The following is a 20,686-nucleotide window of genomic DNA, read 5'->3' as shown; positions in this document are numbered from 1 at the left end:
TAACAGGCAAGTTTTAGAAAAACACATATCTAAATAATATTGTACATTCAAACACAAGCCCAGAAAGAACCCACTTTTCTTGAACAATTTCTCTGTAGGTCTTGATGCTTTTCCTTCGTTCACTGGTTCCATCCTCTCCAGCCAGTAACTTCTCCATTTTTTTTCTTTCCTCCTCTTTCTTGATCAAGTCTTGTGATGCACTTCTCCTACGACTCTTCCAACGAGCCAGGTCCTGGGTGGGAGAGACAGCATTCTTCAGGCCTGCACAGAACTCTACTTCCACTTTTCCCAGTGTATCTATTTCTTACTAATCATTGTTTGTGTCTTTTCTAAAAAAAGTTTAAAAATTAATTTTCATTTTCTTTGAAAGGCAGATAGATAGAAAGACACACAGATGGAGAAAGATTGAAGATCTCTCCAAATGTCCACAATAGCCAAGGATGGGCCAGGCCATATCTAGGATCCTGGAATTCAATCCAGGGCTTCCATATGGGTAGGAGGGACCCAACTACGTGAGCCATCACCTGCTGCCTCCCAAGGTGTGTGTTAGCAGGAAGTCAGAAAGGAAGCAGAGGAGCAGCTGGTGCTATGGCGTAGTGGGTTAAGCCTCTGCCTGTAGAGCTGGCATCCCATGTGGGTGCTGGTTCTAGTCCCGGCTGCTCCTCTTCCCATCCAGCTCTCTGCTATGGCCTGGGAAAGCAGTGGAAGATGGCCCAAGTCCGTGGGTCCCTGCAGCCACATGGGAGACTCGGAAGAAACTCCTGGCTCCTGGCTTCGGATCAGCTCAGCTCTGGCTGTTGCAGTCATTTGGGAAGTGAACCAGTGGACAGAAGACCTTTCTCTCTGTTTCTCCCTTTCTCTGTCTGTAACTCTACCTCTCAAATAAATATAAATCTTAAAAAAAAAAAAAAAAGAAAGGAAGCAGAGGAGCCAGGGTTTGAACCAGACACTGCAAAATGAGGTGCAAGTGCCCCCGGTAGCATCTTGATCACTGTGCCAGACGCCTGGCCCCGTGCAGAGTTCAGTGAACGCTGACGATGAGAAGAGGCACTGGGCTAGGGCATTCACATACAACCCAACTTTGGTCTGGCTAGAACGAGAATGCCTCAAAGGCAGGAAAGTTCAGATATTATGTGTGTACCCATATCAGGGCAGTGCCTTTAAGCACAGCCGTGTGATCTACATGATCTTACTCCAGTCAGCTGCCATGTTTTGGAGAGCTGCCTCACACGGTAATATGTACGAAACGTCACTTCTTCCTATTTATAGTCTGTCTTGCCAAGAGATTTGCTGATAACAGAATGGCAAGGCGTAATTGACAGTTTCCTCTTGGGAGGAAGTAAAAGGCAGAAAAGCATTAGTTTTGTCGTCTTAGAATCCAATGGCTCTCCATATATAAATTAATCAGATCCTTACAACAACTTCATCACCAATTCTACAGAGTTCTAGCACAATGAGAGAGTGAGGATCCTGGGGTCAGATGGATGGGAAGAAGCCCAGCTCTGTCTCGTCCGTGCTTTGGAATCTCAAGTATGCTTCTCAGCCTCTCTGTATCTCAGTTTTCTCATCTCTAAAATGGGGATGCCAGTAGCATTCTTACAAGCTCATAGGGTTGAATGCCAGTGTGTGTAAGGTGTCAGGCACACAGTCAGGAGCTCAATACATCTGAGACACAATCATGATGATACTGGGTGGGCTTTGGAGAAGTTACCTGCTTTGACTAGTGGTAGAGTCCAGTTTGCAACAGCTGGCTCAGTGCTCCGGAAGCACTCAATGAAAGCTCCACTCCTCCATCTTTCCTGCTTCCCCTCTTTCCCGCTTTGGCTCTGCTCTCAGCACATGATCTCAGGGTCCTCCCCCTGCTCTTCCTCCTGCCTTCCCTGGTGCTCACCCAGCTGCCCCACAGCCCCACTGGGTAACTGTGGACAAGTGCCTTAGCTATGTGAAGACTGATCTGCAGAACCCAGGACGGCCAGGGTTGCTAGCTTATGCAGTACTAGGAGGGTTAAATGAACGATGACCTGCAAAACACTTAGGACAGTGTACCTGCTGGTACGCTGTCAACGTTGGCAATTACTGCTGTTGCTATCACCACCACCACCACCATCAATTTCAAAAACACAACCTCTGAAGGCACAGCATCCCCCAGCTGCATCCCATGCCAGGTGCCCGCCTGGTGCTGCCCTCTCGTTTGTTACCAAGTTTCTGGCAACACTGAGGACAGGTCCCTGTCACTCACTCCACACCCTGCACGTGGCTCTCACCTTTTCTTTGCCACAGCTCTGCAAACCCCCCAGGAGCTCTGGTCTGGCCCTCAGCAGGGCTGTCAAGGGCTAGTCTTCCCCCCTTCCCCCACCCTGCAGCCATCGCCCCACTGCCCGCACTGCCCTGCCCTGAACTCACGTCTTGCCATTTGTCGTCCTCTTCCCGCAGCTGGCTGTTTATCAGTTGCAGCTGCTCCTGGCGGGCCCTGCTGTGCGGCAGCACGGCGGCCTCCTCCTCGCACCGCATGTCAAACAAACTCGTGCTCCTGCGCGCGGGGAGAGCAGAGACAAAACCCCATGGCCATCAGCGCCCCTCGGTCCCCACACGCCCGTTCCGCCGCGTCCCGCTGCGTGGGGGCGCCAGCGGACCTGCGACCTGCCCGCCGTTTCCCCCCCACTGCAGCTCGCGCGCCAGGGCACCGGCTGTGGCGCTCCGCCCCTCCACCTTAGCCACAAAAGCCACGGAACAACCGCCTTTGTCTTCACGGGTAAAACCCAATCTGGTCAGCATCACTATGAAATAGGCGCCAACATAGGATTAAAGAAGAGCTAGAGAGAGGCACCTGAACCCTGGGCTCCTCTCCTTCGGAAATGTATTTAAAAATAAAATAAGAATTCAAAGGCATACAGCGTGGGGAGGCCTTTTGGGGAAGAAGGACATAGTTCCAAACAGTGAAACTTGATTACAGCAAATAGTGTGGGTGTAGAGAGCTGGCTTCCATGTTTCTGTGCAAAGGAAGCCGATTTCCCCACCTTCCAAAAAATACAGCCTCAAGCTTAGGACGCTTTGTCCTGTTTCATTTTCAGAGTTGTTGGATGCATCTATATGAATTGATTATGTATATGTTTAAGTGGTTATTTCTTTTGATTTCCTGTAAAAACTCTCCATAACTCATAGTGCCACTGACAGTGTCTCAGAATCAATAAAACGAGGTATTTTATAATAATAATTAAGGCATAAAATATATAAAATAGTGCACTCTTCCCTCTCCTAATATTCTCACAATTATTTCACCTTTTTGGGGGTCAGGATACCTCTGAAGTTACTCTTTAAAAAGAAAAAGGATGAGGAAAGCAAATTTTAAAAAGCCGTGAGCTGGGGTTGGCGCTGTGACATAGCAGGTAAAGCCACCACTTGCAGTGCCGGCATCCCATATGGGCACTGGTTCAAGACCCAGCTGCTCCACTTCCAATCCAACTCTCTGCTATGGCCTGGGAAAGTAATAGAAGATGGCCCAAGTCCTTGGGCCCCTGCACCCGTGTGGGAGACCTGGGAAAAGCTCCTGGCTCCTGGCTTCGGATTGGTGCAGCTCCGGCCGTTGTGGCCAATTGGGGAGTGAACTAGAGGATGAAGACCTCTCTCTCTCTCTCTCTCTCTCTCTCTCTCTCTCTGCTTCGCCTTCTCTCTCTGTGTAACTGTGACTTTCAAGTAAAATAAATAAATCTTACCAAAAAAAAAAAAAAAGCCGTGGGCTATGCATGGAATTCATATAATCTATAGAACCTTATTAAATATTGGGCAAGACCTGTGATGCTGACCTATGTGACAGCACAAGCTGAAGCAGCAAGACGGAAACAGATATAGAAACCAAAGCAAGATCCTTTTTTTGTTTGCTTTTGCTTTAAAAAAATATGACCAGCTCTGTGTCCGAGTGGGATACACAGCAACCAAGGGCCGTGCAAGCGCGCAGAGAGCACAGCAGACAGTGGCGATGGCTCAGCTTTGAAGCCAGCTCAACACCAAGAAAGGAAAAGCCATGCGCTTGGACACCGGCTCATTCTGGACATCGCCAGTGATGTCCAGGATCCCGGCCAGGCAGCGAGCAGCCACAGCACCGCTGCGTGCAGTGTGTTCCTGGCACGCAGCTCTCTGGGAATTCCAGAAGACCACCGCCAAAGCCACAGCTGCCACCTTGATTCCAGTGCACCCAGAGCCGGGCTGCAGGGGCGCTTGGGTGTCTCTCCCCAGTTGGCAGATGCCGGCAGTGGAAGTCTGACCTAAGAGAGCTAACAGTGAAGAGTGTACTTAGGATCCGTCTTCCCCAAGAGTCTTCTAGTAACCCAGCTGCAGACAGGGACTTTTAGCTAGGGCTCGTGTTAGCACTGATGCGACCAGCCACTGGCTGCAGCTGCCGCCACACCTGGGGGTGGGGGGGTGGGGCAGCACTGATCTGGGCACCCTGCCTTCTAGAACACTGACCTGTCATCTTCACTAGGGGAGAAGGGCTGTCATTTCTCACCTATTCACACCTTTACTAATGTTGTTTAAGAAAGGTTTAGGAATTTTCAAGGTTAGGTAGAAATGTCAAATCCAGATGTGTTTAAACTTCATTGATCAAAATTCACTTTAGTAGGCCTTTCAGAAACAGACAGAAATTCATCTCACTCCTCACAGTTAAATGAAAAAAAAAAAAAATCTTACCTTAACATGCCTAATCCAGTTGGTTCATCTTTTAAAGCAATTTATAATCTTCACTAAGACCTTCAAAGATCAAAACCTCTTTAGGCTGGAACCTTCTTACAATCCACCAAGGAGCTGGCAGATCGTGGGAGAGAACGAAGGTCCCTTCCCCCAACTTTTGCTTTCTGTACCTGCTCAAGGGCAGAACTATGGCTCAGGCCACGGTGGGTACCTGTAGCAGCACCAGGTCTCCTGCTCGGAGGCCAAGAAGAAAATGGAACCAGGGTCTGGGATTTGGTTATCGCATTTACCTTCAGAACTGCCTTCCTGGGGCCCTCTCTCCATCCCACAGCGAAGGGCAGACTGTTCCTGCCCCAGGGACCAAAAGCTACTTGTTTTGGCCGGCGCTGTGGCTCACTTGGCTAATCCTCCACCTGCGGCACCGGCACCTCGAGTTCTTGTCCTGGTTGGGGCGCTGGATTCTGTCCCGGTTGCTCCTCTTCCAGTCCAGCTCTCTGCTGTGGCCCGGGAGGGCAGTGGATGATGGCCCAAGTGCTTGGGCCCCTGCACCCGCATGGGAGACCAGGAAGAAGTACCTGGCTCCTGGCTTCAGATTGGCGCAGCACTGGCCATAGCGGCCATTAGGGGAGTGAACCAACGGAAGGAAGACCTTTCTCTCTGTCTCTCTCTCACTGTCTATAACTCTCTTTCACTGTCTAACTCTGCCTGGCAAAAAAAACAAAAGCTACTTCTTTCAATAAAAAGAGAAACTTCTGCTTGCCCTTTCACATACCAGGAAGTACAATTTTTTTCCCAAGATATATTCTTTTAAAGAAATATCAACCAACTGGCCAAAAGAGAAGGAAAGAGAAGCTGTGAGTCATAGCTTGCCATTTTTAAAAAAAAGGAACTGAGAAAGTTGAGAATTGACAATACCAGGGAGCAAACGGGCTGAGTCACCATGGAGAAAATGCTCCCTCGTTCATGGTGGAACTTGGCCTTCCTGGTGAAGAAGCGTGCGTCTGGGGTGGGGTGGGGTGGGGTGGGGTGGAGTAGGGGGCGTGGAGACGCCCAGCTTCCAGACTATCAGGGTGGCTTGGAGTAAATCTCTGCTTTCCTCACCCCCAACGTGTGCCCTGGGCGGCTGGGATAAGCGCCCCTGGCTGCAGAGCCCAGGAGTCCCTCTGGGCAGGAGTTGGGCTTTTGAGGGCTGGGATCCAATCAAGGGCAGCCTGTACAGTTGCTCTGGGCCAAGGCTAAGGTAAGGGGGATGCAGCGTGAGATGGCCTGTGGCTCTCTCAAGGAGCAGACTCCTTGGGTGGAGAGGGTGTTGGGGGGAGGGGCCTGTGCAGGTGAAATGGAATCTTTGGAAGCTGTTCTTGGCTGGCCAGCAGGTGGAAATGCCTTCATCTGCCTGTGTGCCTCTGACCTACATTCTCCTTAAAGGGTACATCATTTATTGATTAGGTTATATTTTTAAAATGTGTCAATTATTAATAAACATGGCCTGTGCCAGTTTTTTCCTTCAAAGATTTTTGGAAATGAGAGACAGAGGTGGGGGAGGGGTGAGGATGGGAAATAAATAAAAAATATTATAAATTTCTGTCTTCAAAAAATGAACTCTTGGGGTTGTGGCATAGTGGGTAAAGCTGCTACCTGTGACACTAACATCCCATATGGGTGCCAGTTTGAGTCCCAGCTGCTCCACTTCTGATCCAACTCCCTGCCAGTGGTCTGGGAAAGCAGTGGAAGATAGTCCAAGTACTTGGGCACTGGCCAACCCCGTGGGAGACCCAGAAGAAGCTCTTGGCTCCTGGCTTCAGCCTGGCCCAGCCCTGGCCTTTACGGCCATTTTGGGGGAGCGAATCAGTGGCTAGAAGACCTTTCTCCATCTTTCCCTCTCTCTGTAACTCTGCCTTTCAAGTCAATAAATCAATATTTTAAAAAAGTGAACCCATGGGTCAGCATTGTGGTGCAGCAGGTTAAGCTGGTGTCTATAATTCCTGTATCCCTTATGGCTCTAGTTCTCGTCCCAGCTGTTCCACTTCTGATTTACCTCCCAGCTAAAGCACCTGGGAAGGCAGCATAAGATGACCCAAGTCCTTGGGCCCCTGCCTCCATGTGGAAGACCAGGATGGAGTTCTTGGCTCCTGACTTCAGTCTGGCCCAGTCTGGCCCAGCCTGGCGGTGGTGTCTATCTGGGGAGTGAAATCAGCAGATGGAAGGTCTCTTCATCTTTATTTTTCTCCTTCTCTGTAACTCAGCCTTTCAAATAAATAAATAAATCTTTTTAAAAAATGAACTCCTGATTATCAGTTTTTCATGTTGAACTCCCATGGTTTCACATAGGTTACGTCTACTTCAAGCAAAAACCTCAGCACTTTGTGTATTTACAAATCTTTGGAAAAGAGACACCTTTTACCCATTTTGGTCCATGCTGCTGCTTTTTGTTAAGGGAGGCGAGAAGGCAGCCCCCATCTCCTCCTCTTTCAGAAAATCATGAACTCTCCCTGTGGGTAAGGTGTTCTGAAGCACAGGCAAAATTCAAAAGCTCTTTAATGCTGAGCCCTTTCTTTCACTTTCCAGGGTTTCCCAGAGATCCATTTTAGGCAGATTGCACGGCGGCTTTGCATTGATGAAGAATAAATCCATTCTATCAAAATGTTTTTGCTTGCCAAATCAAAGTAGTGTTTTGCCTATCAATCTTATGTAATCATATTGCCACTGCAGATTTTAAAAGTAATAACCAGGGCTCAGTTTTACAGACTACTTAGCTCTGCACAGTCAATCAAGCTGGGATTGAACTTGATTCTGAGGCATGAACATTCTCTATGGCAGGCCACTAACCAATCCAGATAGCATTTCAGAAATTTGGCCTTGGAGTCTGACTGCTTAAGGCTAAGAGTCCAGACTAAGCTAAGCACAGTGGATAATTGTTTAATGTTTTGGCTCATCTCACTGTCTTTGGTGTGTGCTACGCCCTTAGTTAAAGGCCTCATGCTATGACTTGAAACCATGGCTCAGGCTAGGAGGACAGGCAGGAAGAGTGCTGGTGTCCACTCTTCTAAAAGCCCAGCCTCCCATGAGGCCACAAAACGCCTCTCCCAGAGCTACTGATGTTGGGACTGGATATTAGTCATCTTTCTGAAAAAGACCAGTTACTCAAACCCAAGAAGGCTAGTATTCTGCAAAGCAAATGTCTGCCTAGGGTACCAGTTCCAGAATGTTCTGCACAGTGGACTGCCAGTTTTGAAAAGGGAGTTATTGGGGTCCCAAATGGAAGGGAGTGAATTCCTCCGAAATGTGGCTGTGAGGTGTGGGATGGATGTGGGATGGATCTCCAAGAGGAATGAAAAGCCACTAGCAGGGAAGGTAGCCCAAGTCGTGTTTTACACCCTTGACCCCCTGCTATGCCACGGAACTTGAACAAAACTCCAATGTTTTGGTCTCAAGCATCCCACAGTTTATGTGACTCCAACCTGGGAGGAACTTGGGCTTCTGAAGTTATAATTAGTGGCTTAGGATTTATTTTCTTAGTTTGAAAAAATGTGAATGGGGAATGACGACTTCATTGTTTACTCTAGACCATAGAATATCAAGAATTGAATGCCAAATTCAGACTATGCTTTTAATAATCCTGTGGTTCAGAATGGGCACCAGTGTCTACACCCTAATGAGAAGGACTTTAACATGCCCAGTCTATGTAAAGCAAATGCTAAGTTTTAAGCAGCAGCTGCACATTAGAATCATGCTTAAGTTGCCTTTTCATTCATCCATCCTGCACGGAACATATGTTCTGCATTCCAACTGTAAGTGCTCCGCTGCACAAGTCAGTTAACCATTCAGTTCACTGTTGCATCAGTTGCATTTCAATTAGTGGTAAGTACTGGAAGCATGCAGTTTAGGCTAGTAATTAATAGAATCCTACAAACACAAAACAACTTACTCTGCGTCATCAGACACAGGAGTTCTCGGACCGTATCTATAAGACCAAATACAAAGTTAGAAGACCAGCAAGGCAGAAAGTCAACAGCGTAACCACACTGGAAATAAAAACTGCTGGTGAAATACATTTATGCCAAACCTTTTTGCTCATAATACTGGAAGAGAAATGTCAGTTAGCAATATTCATTAGTGGTGCTGCAAATCAAAGAAAAGTCTAGATATTTCTAAAGAATGTAAAATTTATATTAAGACCCAGAAAAGAAATGAAAATGATCCCCCATGCTGCACACAAAAATAGAATCTGTTCAATATAACAAAGAGGCTTAGGTGCAACCCACAATGTTTAGAGAAGGCAGCTTAAAGAAAAACATGTATTACGGTCATTCACAAACAGTTAAAACACTCACGCCTCTGTGCTCAGCAGTAATGGGCTATAATGTATACTCAACATACAAGTACACCCTGACCGCCCCTGCCCCTGCCCCTGATGTGTTAATGCATCTGCACAGCTGACATCAAAGTTTCCGCAGTTTTCCGGAAGCAAGCTAGAACTCCAACCAGAACTCCAATCAGTGCCTTCTGCTGGCGTTTGACAAAAACCACAATTCCTAGAAAGCCAGTAGCTTTAATCAAAACCACACATGGATGATAATCCATAACTTGCAAAACCCAAGTTTTTTTTTTTTTTTTTTTTTTTTTTTTTTTTTTTGACAGGCAGAGTGGACAGTGAGAGAGAGAGACAGAGAGAAAGGTCTTCCTTTGCCGTTGGTTCACCCTCCAATGGCCGGCGCGCTGCGGCCGGCGCACCGCGCTGTTCCGATGGCAGGAGCCAGGAGCCAGGTGCTTTTCCTGGTCTCCCATGGGGTGCAGGGCCCAAGCACCTGGGCCATCCTCCACTGCACTCCCTGGCCACAGCAGAGGGCTGGCCTGGAAGAGGGGCAACCGGGACAGAATCCGGCGCCCCGACCGGGACTAGAACCCGGTGTGCCGGCGCCGCTAGGCGGAGGATTAGCCTACTGAGCCGCGGCGCCGGCCTGCAAAACCCAAGTTTTCCCCAATCTTTATACTCTTCCGAGGATTTAAGTAAACTTATACTCTCTGCGATAGTCACTCTAATTCTAAATGTATCAGATAAAGCAAAGCAAACAGTAAATTAGACAAAAAGTTAGAATATTATAATGGCATATGTTAAGCAAACTTTTTTTTAAAAAAGCAGTTACACAAGTAATTGTTTTTTTCAGCCAAGCTGAATTTTAAGGACTGTTCTTACCTTGACCCTGAAAGGCTGCTCATTTCTGCATTTGGATGTGGACAGAGAGCTATTTCAGTAAAGAAAATACACCTTGCTTCCTGTCTCCAATAAATTACATTTTGGGGTTGTCAGCAAAATTATCTGGTCCTATGCTCGCTTTCATAGCACTTCAGAGGAAAAAGTGAACTCCTATAGATCTCTTCCCACAACCTTACAGAAAACACCTGGGACGCATGGCTGCACGCACTCAGAGCCACTCCTCTCCTGGGCTTTTATCATCCCAGAACAGTCTGCACGCACAGATCATCATTCCTCTGGAGCAAGGGCAACCACACCAGTAGAAAACCCCAAATCTCTGTGGAAATGGCCAAAAGCAAGACAGGGAAGGGTTTGTAAATGTTTTTCTTTTGGAAGTAAGACTTCTCATCTGTTTCTCCAGGGAATAATTCCAGAAAGTGCGAAAGTTTAACTTAATATCCTCAGTTTTCCAAAAAGCACCACTACAGAGAAGTAGACCATGAGTGGACTCTTCTACATCAAGAGTGTGTGCATGGACAATATTAATTCTGAAGACTGGATGACTGTTTCCCAGTTAATAAACAGACATGTTGGAATAGAATTACTCAAATACAGGGCTTTCTAAATTATCTATGAAGAGAGCACAGAAGTTCTTAATGGGCAGATAAGAAATAATCAATTAATAGCTTTTATGTGTTTTGTGCTTCTACTAAATACTTTTATTAATATTTTATTGAAATGCACACACTACACACACCCCTGGGTGAATTTAACACACCCAGAGATCAGTGTTGTGCTTTGTACTATATAAACAAACTCGTGTAGGATGTACTCCTGGGTGTGGCTTCTTTAGCACAGGGTTTTGTCTGTGAGTCTCAGCTGTGTTGTTGCATGTAGGATAGATCTGACTCTACACCGTTTCTGCACATGATAATTCACAGCATTTCACAGACGTCTCTGTCAACAAATGGAGATTTACAGTAAACTCTAAGCTTCATGGAACAGGGAAGGACTTTTCTGTTTGGTTTCCTGAACAGTGACCAGGCTAGGCTCTCGATAAGAATTTATGGAGTATCTATTGGAGACTTTGGAAAATGAAAAGAATTGCAGTCTCTGAAGATAACCGGCACTTATCCTTCTTTTTAATGCACTTGTAGACTTAAGGAATTTCCCATTCAGTTAATTTATTAGCTTTCAAGGAGCATCAACTTAAGCAGAATTGCCTTTGCTGGTAAGGGAAGATAATTAGAGCTTAGGCTTCAAGTGGCTTTCTTTTACAGTTGTCCTACAAGAAATCAAAAAATAAAGCTAAATCGTGGAAAAATTGGAGATTTTTAAAATGGAGAGTCAGTGAGTTAACATGCTACTGGATGCAAAATTGGCCAGAGAAATTACAGGAAGCAAAAGCATCCTACCCAAAAAACCAATATAGTTTAATTTTAAGGGTAGGGGTATTTAGAAAGATAAAGGGAATGCCGTATACATCTATTGACTGCATTTATATGACTTCCAGCACTAGTAAAGCATTTCAGAGTCAATAATCAGCTGGTGATGTATTTCTGTATTGTGAACTAGTGTTAGCTTCCATTGGAAGTGAGAGGGGGAAAATGGTTCTACTGCTCATCTGATTATCCCCTAGCACTCAGCACAGTGTTTTACACACAGTAATTATTCAGTAAATATTTGTTGAAAGGAAATATGAACTCCCAAGGTGTATACTAGCTCAATCACACAATTAGGTCACAGAGTAACCTGACTATACTTCCTTCTGATCCCATTACCCATCCTGGTTTGAATACAGAGTGGATTCTTTCTGAATCACAAGCACAGTGGCAGACAGAAGCAACAGGAAATCCATCAGGCTTCCACAGTGCCCTCTGTGAACTTGTGTAGGCAATGGACGGAGCTGACTTTGAGCCTTGGCTCTGTAGTTACCAGCTGTGTGTATGTGGGCCTTGGCTTCCTAACTGCAAATGCAGATGGGAATTCTTAACTCTCAAAGGAGGTAAGGAATCAAGAAGCAGGAAAGCGCCCAGGTCACGTTCAGTAGGAAGCCTGTAGGCCTCCCTTCCTCCTTTCCTTTCATTCTAACCTGCTCTCCAGCATCACTGCGATCCAGGGCCAGGCTCCAGGCCGGGGCACCTGCCATGTGAGCAGCTATGGAGGACCAGGTTGATGGCTCACCTGCCGGGAACCCCGTGTGGCCCACTCACTTCACTTTATGTTAGGCTTCCTGTGTGTGGGATGGAGCTAACATCCATGGAACTTACCCATGGACTCCCAGGAGAGGGTGAGCGAGAGGAGCAGACGCACTTTGAAAACGCTACACAGGGCTCCATGGCTGCAAAGCACAAATACCGTCCCTGCTTCCTGAAAATTGTGTTGTAGTAAAGGCTCTACCCAATGTTGCTATTATCCACAAGAATGTAAAACAGGCTAAATCCAGGCGATAGAGATGGACAGGATATCGACATGAACTGGGATCACATGTGTTCTCCCTTCTTGCTACTCTGTCCCACTGACATCTAAATCCTTTGACAGCACAACTCCAACATTTCCTATTTTCTAGAGAACTTACAACTATGAAAAACACTCCTCACTCCTTTGCTGTGCATTGATCAGGCAGATCACGCTTGTAACAAACATACACCACTCCTATTAAATGGCAATGGAGGCTTCAGCATTGCCTTATTCTACAGCATAAACCCCTACTCTTCATCTGAAATCGAGGCAGAGCAGGGAAAAGACAGAAAGCCTATCTCTGGAAGGCAGTGAGGGTTTGCTAATGTTGAACAACTGATTACAAATTTTATAAGTAATTTTCATCCTCTTTGGACCTGGAATCAGAGTGAGATCAAGTAGGTCAAGAAGAAGTTCAACCCCTTTGCTCAAAGGTTCCTATGGGAACCAGGAAAGGACAAAAGAATTTCCATTTGTTCTGACCACAAGGATGAGAGTGGGAAAATACATAACAGGTAAATTCACCACTAAACTATGCTTTTAGCCCCTGCCTACATGCAAAGAAGAAGAAAAAAAAAATCTTGGTCAGGCCGATTTTAGTCATTCCGTTGCTGCTGGCACTAGCAGGTAAGTGTCTCTGATGCACCAAGATGCATTAATAAAACACTCAGAGCATATTCCAAGGCGCAGCCTGGGGAAATAAAGTCACAAGGGCACAGGCCACCTGACCTCCGATCCTTCACGGGTGGATCCTCAGCGGATTCCTCGACCTCCTGTTGCTTTGCAAATGGAACCGGAAGGCACTGGTTTGGGCTGGATCCAGGGTGACTCAGGGACTCCCCAGTTGTCCTGGCCATTGTGTCATCTTTCTGTGACTCAGAGAGCTTTCCTTGGCCTTTCGGTCCACTGGCACTCCAGGCAGGCGCTGCTGACTCCTCCGCCTTCTCTTCAGCCCCTGCCGGCTCCCGCTCAGAGGCCAGAGGACAGGCACTAGAGCAACGTTCAGCCCAGCCGGTCAAAGGCTGCTTAGCACTAATGCTATTTTCAGTAGCGTCACTCACTGGCATTCATCCAAGACAGAAGGCAACAGCCATGGAGGCAGCAGCACGCAGCAGCAGAGTAGTAGGTGACCCCCTTTTTAATACGGAGACCCTCTGCCATGCAGCTGGCACTCACACGGGAATGGTTCCCCTCCTGGTTTTCATGATTCCTGCAAATGAAACCTGGCCAGTCCCCAGCCACATGCACAGGCCACAATCTCTCCCTAGAGCGGCACTAGAAGCAGGGCTCAGATCTTGCCATGGGGACATTGCTGTGAGCGACTCTCCTCCCCACGGCGACAGTCACCGGGCGAGCGCACACGGTGCCCTTCAGCTGCTGTTGGGAACACACCGGCCACACGCAGCAGAGGCAGCACAGCACGGAAGGCAGGCAGGAGCTCACAGGGGCTGGCTGCTCTCCGCCGGGCATTCTGCCTCGGGCAACATCGCAGATGCTCTTGGAGCAACTCCTTCATTTTCTTCTTTGCCACCCTGTGGCGCCGGTTTGGATGTAACTAAAGCCAGAGGGGATCGCTTTACTGCTAGGAAACAGCCTTCCCGGAGGCCTTGACCCCACCTGTGACCCTTCACCTCTCAGCCAGGCAGGAACGCTGCTCCTCACCTTCCTCCGTGTTCCCGGGGCACTCGCCCACACTGCTGGCCCACTCTTCCTGAGACTCCGGCACAGGAGCCAGCCTCGAGTCCCTTTGGCAATAGTCATCTAGGCCAGAATTCACTATTCTGTGGATCAAGTGGCATGGGTGGCAAGGGAGAAGAGGAGAAAGGGTTATGAAAGGAGGCCTCCTGGGGCGCTGAGACGGAAGATCCAGGGGGCTCAGCTGCTCTCACCCCAAGGCCAGCTAGGGAGGCTGCAGTGTGCAGCAAGGGCCTGAGTGAGTGGAGGAAGGTGGCCCGAGTCCGCTGAGTTTCTTTATATGCATAGCTGTCACCTCCCCCAAAGTCTGGAACCAGCCTGAATGGGGATTCTCCTATGGAAACTCCTGACTTACAGAAACTCCCCAAAGAGCAGCCTTCTCCACTCAATACTTTTGAAATATCAGAGTCCTTTACATTTTTTCTGGATCTACTGATAGTTGCAAAGTTTGGACTCAGGATACCATTATTTTTTTTCCTCTTTCTGTGGCGTAGGGCAGAGCAAGGTTACAGAGAAATCCACTTTTTATCAATAGATCTTTAGGAGAAACATTAAAGACCCCATTAAAACATTTCGCCTATGGAGTTCCTTCAGTGTGTTCAACTAAGAAAGCAGAGCTTGGGGCCACCGAGGGGAAAGGGTCCTATGCTGAGGTTGCTGGTGTTCCCAGGCACCCATTCTGGTGCAACAAAATCAAGATGCCTGCCCCCATTTGCACTTCACACACCTGCTGCCCCCAGGTGGTCCCTGCAAAGAGTCAACTGTGTCACCTCTAGGGCTGTGTTTAGGGTGCAGACCCTTAGCAAGAGGCTGCAGCTCTCACATGGCTCTCCCTGCACGTGGGTGCTGAAAGATACCTGCAGTCATCCTGCCGAGTGAGCACTGGGTCTTCCTTTAGTCCAGGGCCGGCGGCTGAGGCAGGGGATGCAGGGTGTGCTGGCAGCCTGCTGCTGTGACCGGCGACTCCTACCTCCTCCCGGGGCCCCGCCTTGCCAATGCTGAGCCGCTTCCACTTCTGCTGGTCTATCTCTGTCACCGGCCCGAAGTGCACAAATTTTTGCCTTGGGCCGGAAGCTTTCTTATAGGCCCTGGCTTTGCGGCTGGCAAAGTCATCGCGGATGGCGGTTTCTGCTTTAATTTCTGGTAGAGGCTCGGGGGCACAGATTTGCTGAGAATCTCCGTCCCTATCAGAACCAGAAATAAGTTCCAGAGATTTCTAAGGCAAGTATGAATCAAGAAGAGGGTTTTAAATAATCCTAGATAAAAAAAAAAAAATCCTAGATATTTCTACGGCTAGAGCAGCATTGCTTTTCCCTTGACCAATCAAATGAAGAAACGATCATTATCTCACCCAGGTAAATAGTGCTTGGAGTTTCTTTTGCATTCAAAGTATTAACTCTAATATCATGAGTGGGGGCACAGGAAAATCTTAGGTACAGTGGGCTAATGAAAATTATTGAAAAATTCAGCTGGTGAAATAGGATGTTTTTGGTCCATGTGGCTTGTAACTTTGAGTATTAATAAATTTCATTTCACACAGAACTTGCTGGTTTCCTCTGTATTCAGAGGCACTCCGTCTAGCCATCCAAATACAAAATGGTCAAGGATAAGCACCTGATTCCTGCAGAGCTAAACCGTACGACCGACTGGGGCAAACATGACACACCTCGTCTTTCCTGACACTTGCAGTCTCTCCCACGTCTTCAAGTCAGCTTCTGTTATCTTGGAGGGTATGATGAAGCTTGGGGCCTCGCGGTGAGGGCCGAGGCAGCCCTGAATTCTCCGCTGGGCCAGGTCGTCCTTGTAAAGATCTGGCACCTTCTTCCCTCCCTCTTCCACTGGTTCACTCTCCTGGGCCCTCGTAATACAGGTCGCTACTGACTTCAGCTCTTCTGCTTTGCCCTGGTTTCTGTCATTTGGATCCAAGCCCCACGCCATCGGAAAGTCGGGGTTCAAGGAAGGGGAGCAGACAAACAGAATGTCAAGCCCGGAAACTCAGAGGCTGAGGACAGAACACAATGCTAGAAACGCCATTCTCTCTCGCAAAAAATACGGACTCCTTGGGAGCTCTGAGGACTTCGATCTACGCTGCTCTTTTAACACTAGAAGGAGACAGAGCTTGTCTAGCAAATCACGGGCTCTACTTTAGGAAGAGAAGCCAGGACTCGCTGAAAAGACCAGGAAGATCCACCATGAGATTCTGCTTTGCCAGTGACGATGCCCGATTCCCACACTGCAATGCATTCACGTTTTCTGATTCAATCCCTTAGTCCTCTTGGAATGTTTTTTACTGCACCAGTAAAATGTTAGTAAGGAGCTCTGTGTGATCCAAATTCTAGGATTAGTTTGGAGATAGCAGGAACCATGTTACTATATTAAACATCTCAACCATAAACCCACAACTGCCAGAAAGTGCATTTAAATTGATTCTGGACAGAAAGATTCAATGTGTCAAAAACTCAGTCTCAGCTTTGCAGTATTGGCTGGGTTTGCCTAACGTAAACTTGAAGAACAGAGACTGTGTCTCCTTTATTTGGATTTCCAGAGTCAGTGCCCTGTTCTTCACCACTGATATTTTCAATTGTTCCTCTAAGAAGTGAACATTAGCTGGCTCATGTTGACAGTGTTGTAATGTAATATAAACCAAAGCTGTGGCATCTATATGCATAAACATTCAGGCATACTAAAAGAAGTATGCTTCTTTGGATACAAAAAAAGTCTCAGAAATATATATAAATATGACCTACTGATTTTTTTAAAAAATATATCACCCAGAGCAGGTGTTGCAGCACAGTGGGTTAAGCCACTGCTTGGGACTCCTGCATCCCATATTGGAGTGCCGGTTCAAGTCCCGGCTACTCCATGCTTCCAATCCAGCTTCTGGTTAAGACAGCAGATGATAACCCAAGTACTTGGGTTCCTGTCACCCACATAGGAGACCTGGATGGAGTTCCTGGCTCCTGAATTCAGCCTGGACCAATCCTGGCTCTTAATTGCATTTGAGGAATAAACCAGCAAATAGAAAATTTTTCTGTCACTCTGCCTTTCAAAAAAAATAATTAAGTAAATCTTAAAAGTCTATCTATCATCTATCATCTATCTATTAATCATCTATCTCCCAATCCTGAAAAGCAGGAGGTATTCATTTGTTGCCTGGATGACATGGTGTATTTTTAGAGCCTATTCAAACAGCAAAGCCACAAAATTTCCTATTTACTTTTAGCTTGGGGAAAGGGATCAAGAAAGTGTATAGCAAAAAGCTATAAGGAATCTCATCTTTTTTCCTTTTGAAAATTAGTTTTTTGGGACTTTTTTTTTTTGACAGGAAGAGTGGACAGTAAGAGAGAGAAACAGAGAGAAAGGTCTTCCTTTGCTGTTGGTTCACCCTCTAATGGCCGGCGCGCTGCGGTCAGTGCACCGCGCTGATCCGAAGGCAGGAGCCAGGTACTTATCCCGGTCTCCATGGGGTGCAGGGCCCAAGCACTTGGGCCATCCTCCACTGCACTCCCTGGCCACAGCAGAGAGCTGGCCTGGAAGAGGAGCAACAGGGACAGAATCCGGCGCCCCAACCGGGACTAGAACCCGGTGTGCCAGCGCCACAAGGTGGAGGATTAGCCTTTTGAGCCACGGTGCCGGCTGAAAATTAGTTTTTTGAAGCTCTCTAGAGAGGTCATGGATTGTTTCAGACCCACAGCTGAGACCCCAGTCAGGTCACAACGGACAAATGCACTTGTAAATATCACAAATTAAAACTACATTGATAAGAAAAGAAAAAAGGGAGATACAAAAGCAACTCCTCTTCCTAACTCACGTTACATATGCCTTGATGCAATTGGTTATCCAAAAGGATTTGTTGTACTTGCAACATCTGGGCTCTACCCCAAGGCCCTCCATGGATGGTTTGCTATGAGGCATAACAAGAAGAACCACAACGACTCAGAGCTCCTGAGGCCACAGGGTGTCTTGGAAAAATATGGTGCTGGTTTTCTCTGCTCTAATGTCTACCTGTTCTACCTGCAGGAATCTCTCACAGGTCTTGTATCTGGTACTTCCTTTAAATTTTTATTCATTTACTTCTTTTTCTTCTTCTTCTTCTTTTTTTGAACAGCAGAGTGAAATAGAAAAAGCTGCCATCTGCTGGTTCAGTCCCCAAATGTCTGTGATGGCTGAGTTGAAGCCAACAGTAGGAACCAGGAGCTCAATCCAGGAATGCAATTACTTGAGCTGTCCCTACTGCCTCCCAGGGTCTGCATCACCAGGAAGCTGAAATCAACCCAGACATTCTGATACAAGTCGTGGGCATCTTAACTGGCAATTTAATGGCTAGGCCAAATACCTGCCTCTGGAACTTCCTTTAAAAAATTAATAAAACCCTGAAATACCACTAATTCTACTAGGCTCAATAATTCGGCCAAAAATATTTTTAGTTGTGTAAAGCACAGATAAGTTAATTCAACCAACTTTGAAATCTCCAAAAACATAACAATTTGATAACAAAGACATTAACTCTGATTTTGATATAAGGAAAAATAAACTCTGCAGGATGAAATTCACAAGTGCACATCTGAAATGATGCTCTGCTGCTCTTCAGACAAAAATTACTGGCCAAATAACATTCTACTAACATTTTCTGTTCTCCAGTTGGCTCCAGCACATTCATGCTGAATATCTCTTATCCAGTTAGTCTGGGATCAGAAGTGCTTCAGATTTGAAATTTATTTCAGATTTTGTGATATTTGCATGTGCATAATGAGACTCAAATCTAAACTTGATTCTTTTATATTTTATATATACCTACATACACAGCCTGAAAGTCATTTTATATGATGTCTTTAGTGTCCCTGTGTTTTGACTGTGACCCATTACAGGAGGTCAGGTGTGGAATTTTCCACTTGCGGCGTTTTGTCAGTGCTCAAAATGTTTCAGACTTTGGAGCATTTTGGACTTTAGGTAAGTGATGTCCAACATATCTAACAGAAGGGAAGAAAACTGGGAGAAGGGAATTCCTTTGAAAATAACTTCCCTGATAGAACACCTGAGTGGATTACATGTTTGGAGAGTTTTTTGGTAGAAAATATCCACCATCATTTGTGAAGGAAAGAGCAAGCCCCGTTTCCCCCTTTCCAACATCTAAAAGCAGCTAATGGGAGAAACACTTATAGCAAAGGAATAACTATGTTTTCTGCTACCTTTGGACGGACTGGGGCATCCTTAAATGGTGGCTATTGCTCAGTAGGCAAAGAATGGCTACATATGCCAGTCAATGACACCAGCACCCAGATGACTAACTCAGCCCTCATTTGGACATGGCCACTCTACTCTCTGCCATCTACATTTAGGCATTTAGTAAAAGTCGGATATTTTGAGTTCTACTTCAAAGTAAGCCACCACTATAAATTACTTGTAAATGGGGTGGGAAAGAGGGGCAGGGCTGATATAAATCACTTTTACTTATGTTCTCTCTCACAGACATCTACACACACACACACACACACACACACACACACCACAGTGCACACCTTTTATATTCTAGGCTTTTCTTCTCTGAGTTTCCTTTGGCGGGTTTGCTGCCATCTGATGTCTCTGCCTCTTTCTTTCTATAGGGCCCATAGAGGAGCTGATTCAGTGGCACCGTTGGCTTGGGTTGGTTCATCCTTGCTCTCCTCGCAGCAAAGTCATCTTTCACAAGATCGGGCAGTCGACACGCAACTTCGTCTTCTGACTCAGAATCTTTGCCATGCTGATGGGTCAGGAAAGGGTTCTCTTTGCGAAGGATAATATCACAAATGGTGTCCTTCTCTTCTCCCAATTGCTTTTGACTGATAGAGCAAAATTAAATGTACCTCCCCACCATGTGATCAGATCAAGAACACTTTAAGTCCCCCTCTCCAGACAGACAACTATGCTGTTAGTGAAAAGTCTTCTAGGTATTGTTAGTTCAAATGGCATCTGTTGACTACTTTAGTCCAGAGTTACAGCGTAGTTAGGGTGGACTGGAAAGCCTTCATTTTCTTCCGTAGAAACCAGCGATACTAAAATTCGCTTTGCTTTTCAGAGCTCCAGCCAGCATCAGAAGGACAGGATCCTAAATGGCTCTGAAAGTGACAATGCAAATTCTTCCCATCAAATTGAGAAGAAGTAGAACACTCTTTGCTGCTGTTCTTTTTTCTTTAGCATATGAGTAATGCGCCCAGCAGGTATTCAGATTTGTTTGTGACTGACAGGGCAGAACACTGAGCCACCAAGAAACTGATCTCAGGGGGAAGATGAACGCTTCTAGCTATGTGACAGCACACCCAGAATGTGCACTGGATCGCAAACTGTGACGAAGGGCTTTCTGCAGGGTTGAGTTAACCTGACGCATCTGGAAGAGCTTAGGAGCACTCGCAGAGTGGACCCAAGGCATAAAAGCTCATCTTGCCCTGCACCCTGCCATCCCCCCTGACTTCCCACCTTCCAGCACTGCTTCTCGGGCATATGATAGGTGGCCAGTAAATCGTGGTGCGAAATTTTGCTGGAATGGATTTGAAATGATTACTATGGGCCATTTTCAAAGGGATCGTGAAGGCCCTTTTGAAACTTAAGAACTTTAAATTCCTGGAGACATGGAGTTTAATAGTGGATCATCAGGCAGTAAGTCTTAGGACCTTT

The 20,686-nt window shown here is 46.6% G+C and overlaps 1 protein-coding gene across 50 annotated transcripts in view; it reads right to left on the bottom strand.

Moving 5' to 3' along the window:
• Positions 1-20,686, bottom strand: part of LIMCH1 (LIM and calponin homology domains 1) — a 346,429-nt gene that overhangs the window by 52,134 nt on the left and 273,609 nt on the right. For 18 of the 50 annotated variants that reach the window (XM_017350872.4, XM_070068162.2, XM_089327133.1 and 15 more), the window contains 3 exons: positions 8,612-8,647; positions 2,404-2,530; positions 75-232 (listed from right to left, as the gene is read on the bottom strand). In XM_017350872.4, the coding sequence (XP_017206361.4) occupies positions 75-232; positions 2,404-2,530; positions 8,612-8,647 (321 nt within the window). Of the gene's footprint in view, positions 1-74; positions 233-2,403; positions 2,531-8,611; positions 8,648-13,069; positions 13,331-13,783; positions 13,896-14,002; positions 14,122-14,892; positions 15,220-15,701; positions 15,945-19,554; positions 19,855-20,686 lie in introns of all 50 variants that reach the window. The other 32 variants (XM_017350874.4, XM_089327132.1, XM_089327134.1 and 29 more) reach the window with 2 other exon arrangements.

This window comes from Oryctolagus cuniculus, chromosome 2, assembly GCF_051225735.1.
Source record: "Oryctolagus cuniculus isolate XC-2025 breed Fujian yellow rabbit chromosome 2, ASM5122573v1, whole genome shotgun sequence".
NCBI classification, from domain to species: Eukaryota; Metazoa; Chordata; class Mammalia; order Lagomorpha; family Leporidae; genus Oryctolagus; species Oryctolagus cuniculus.
This window is presented reverse-complemented; position numbering and strand designations above follow the sequence as displayed.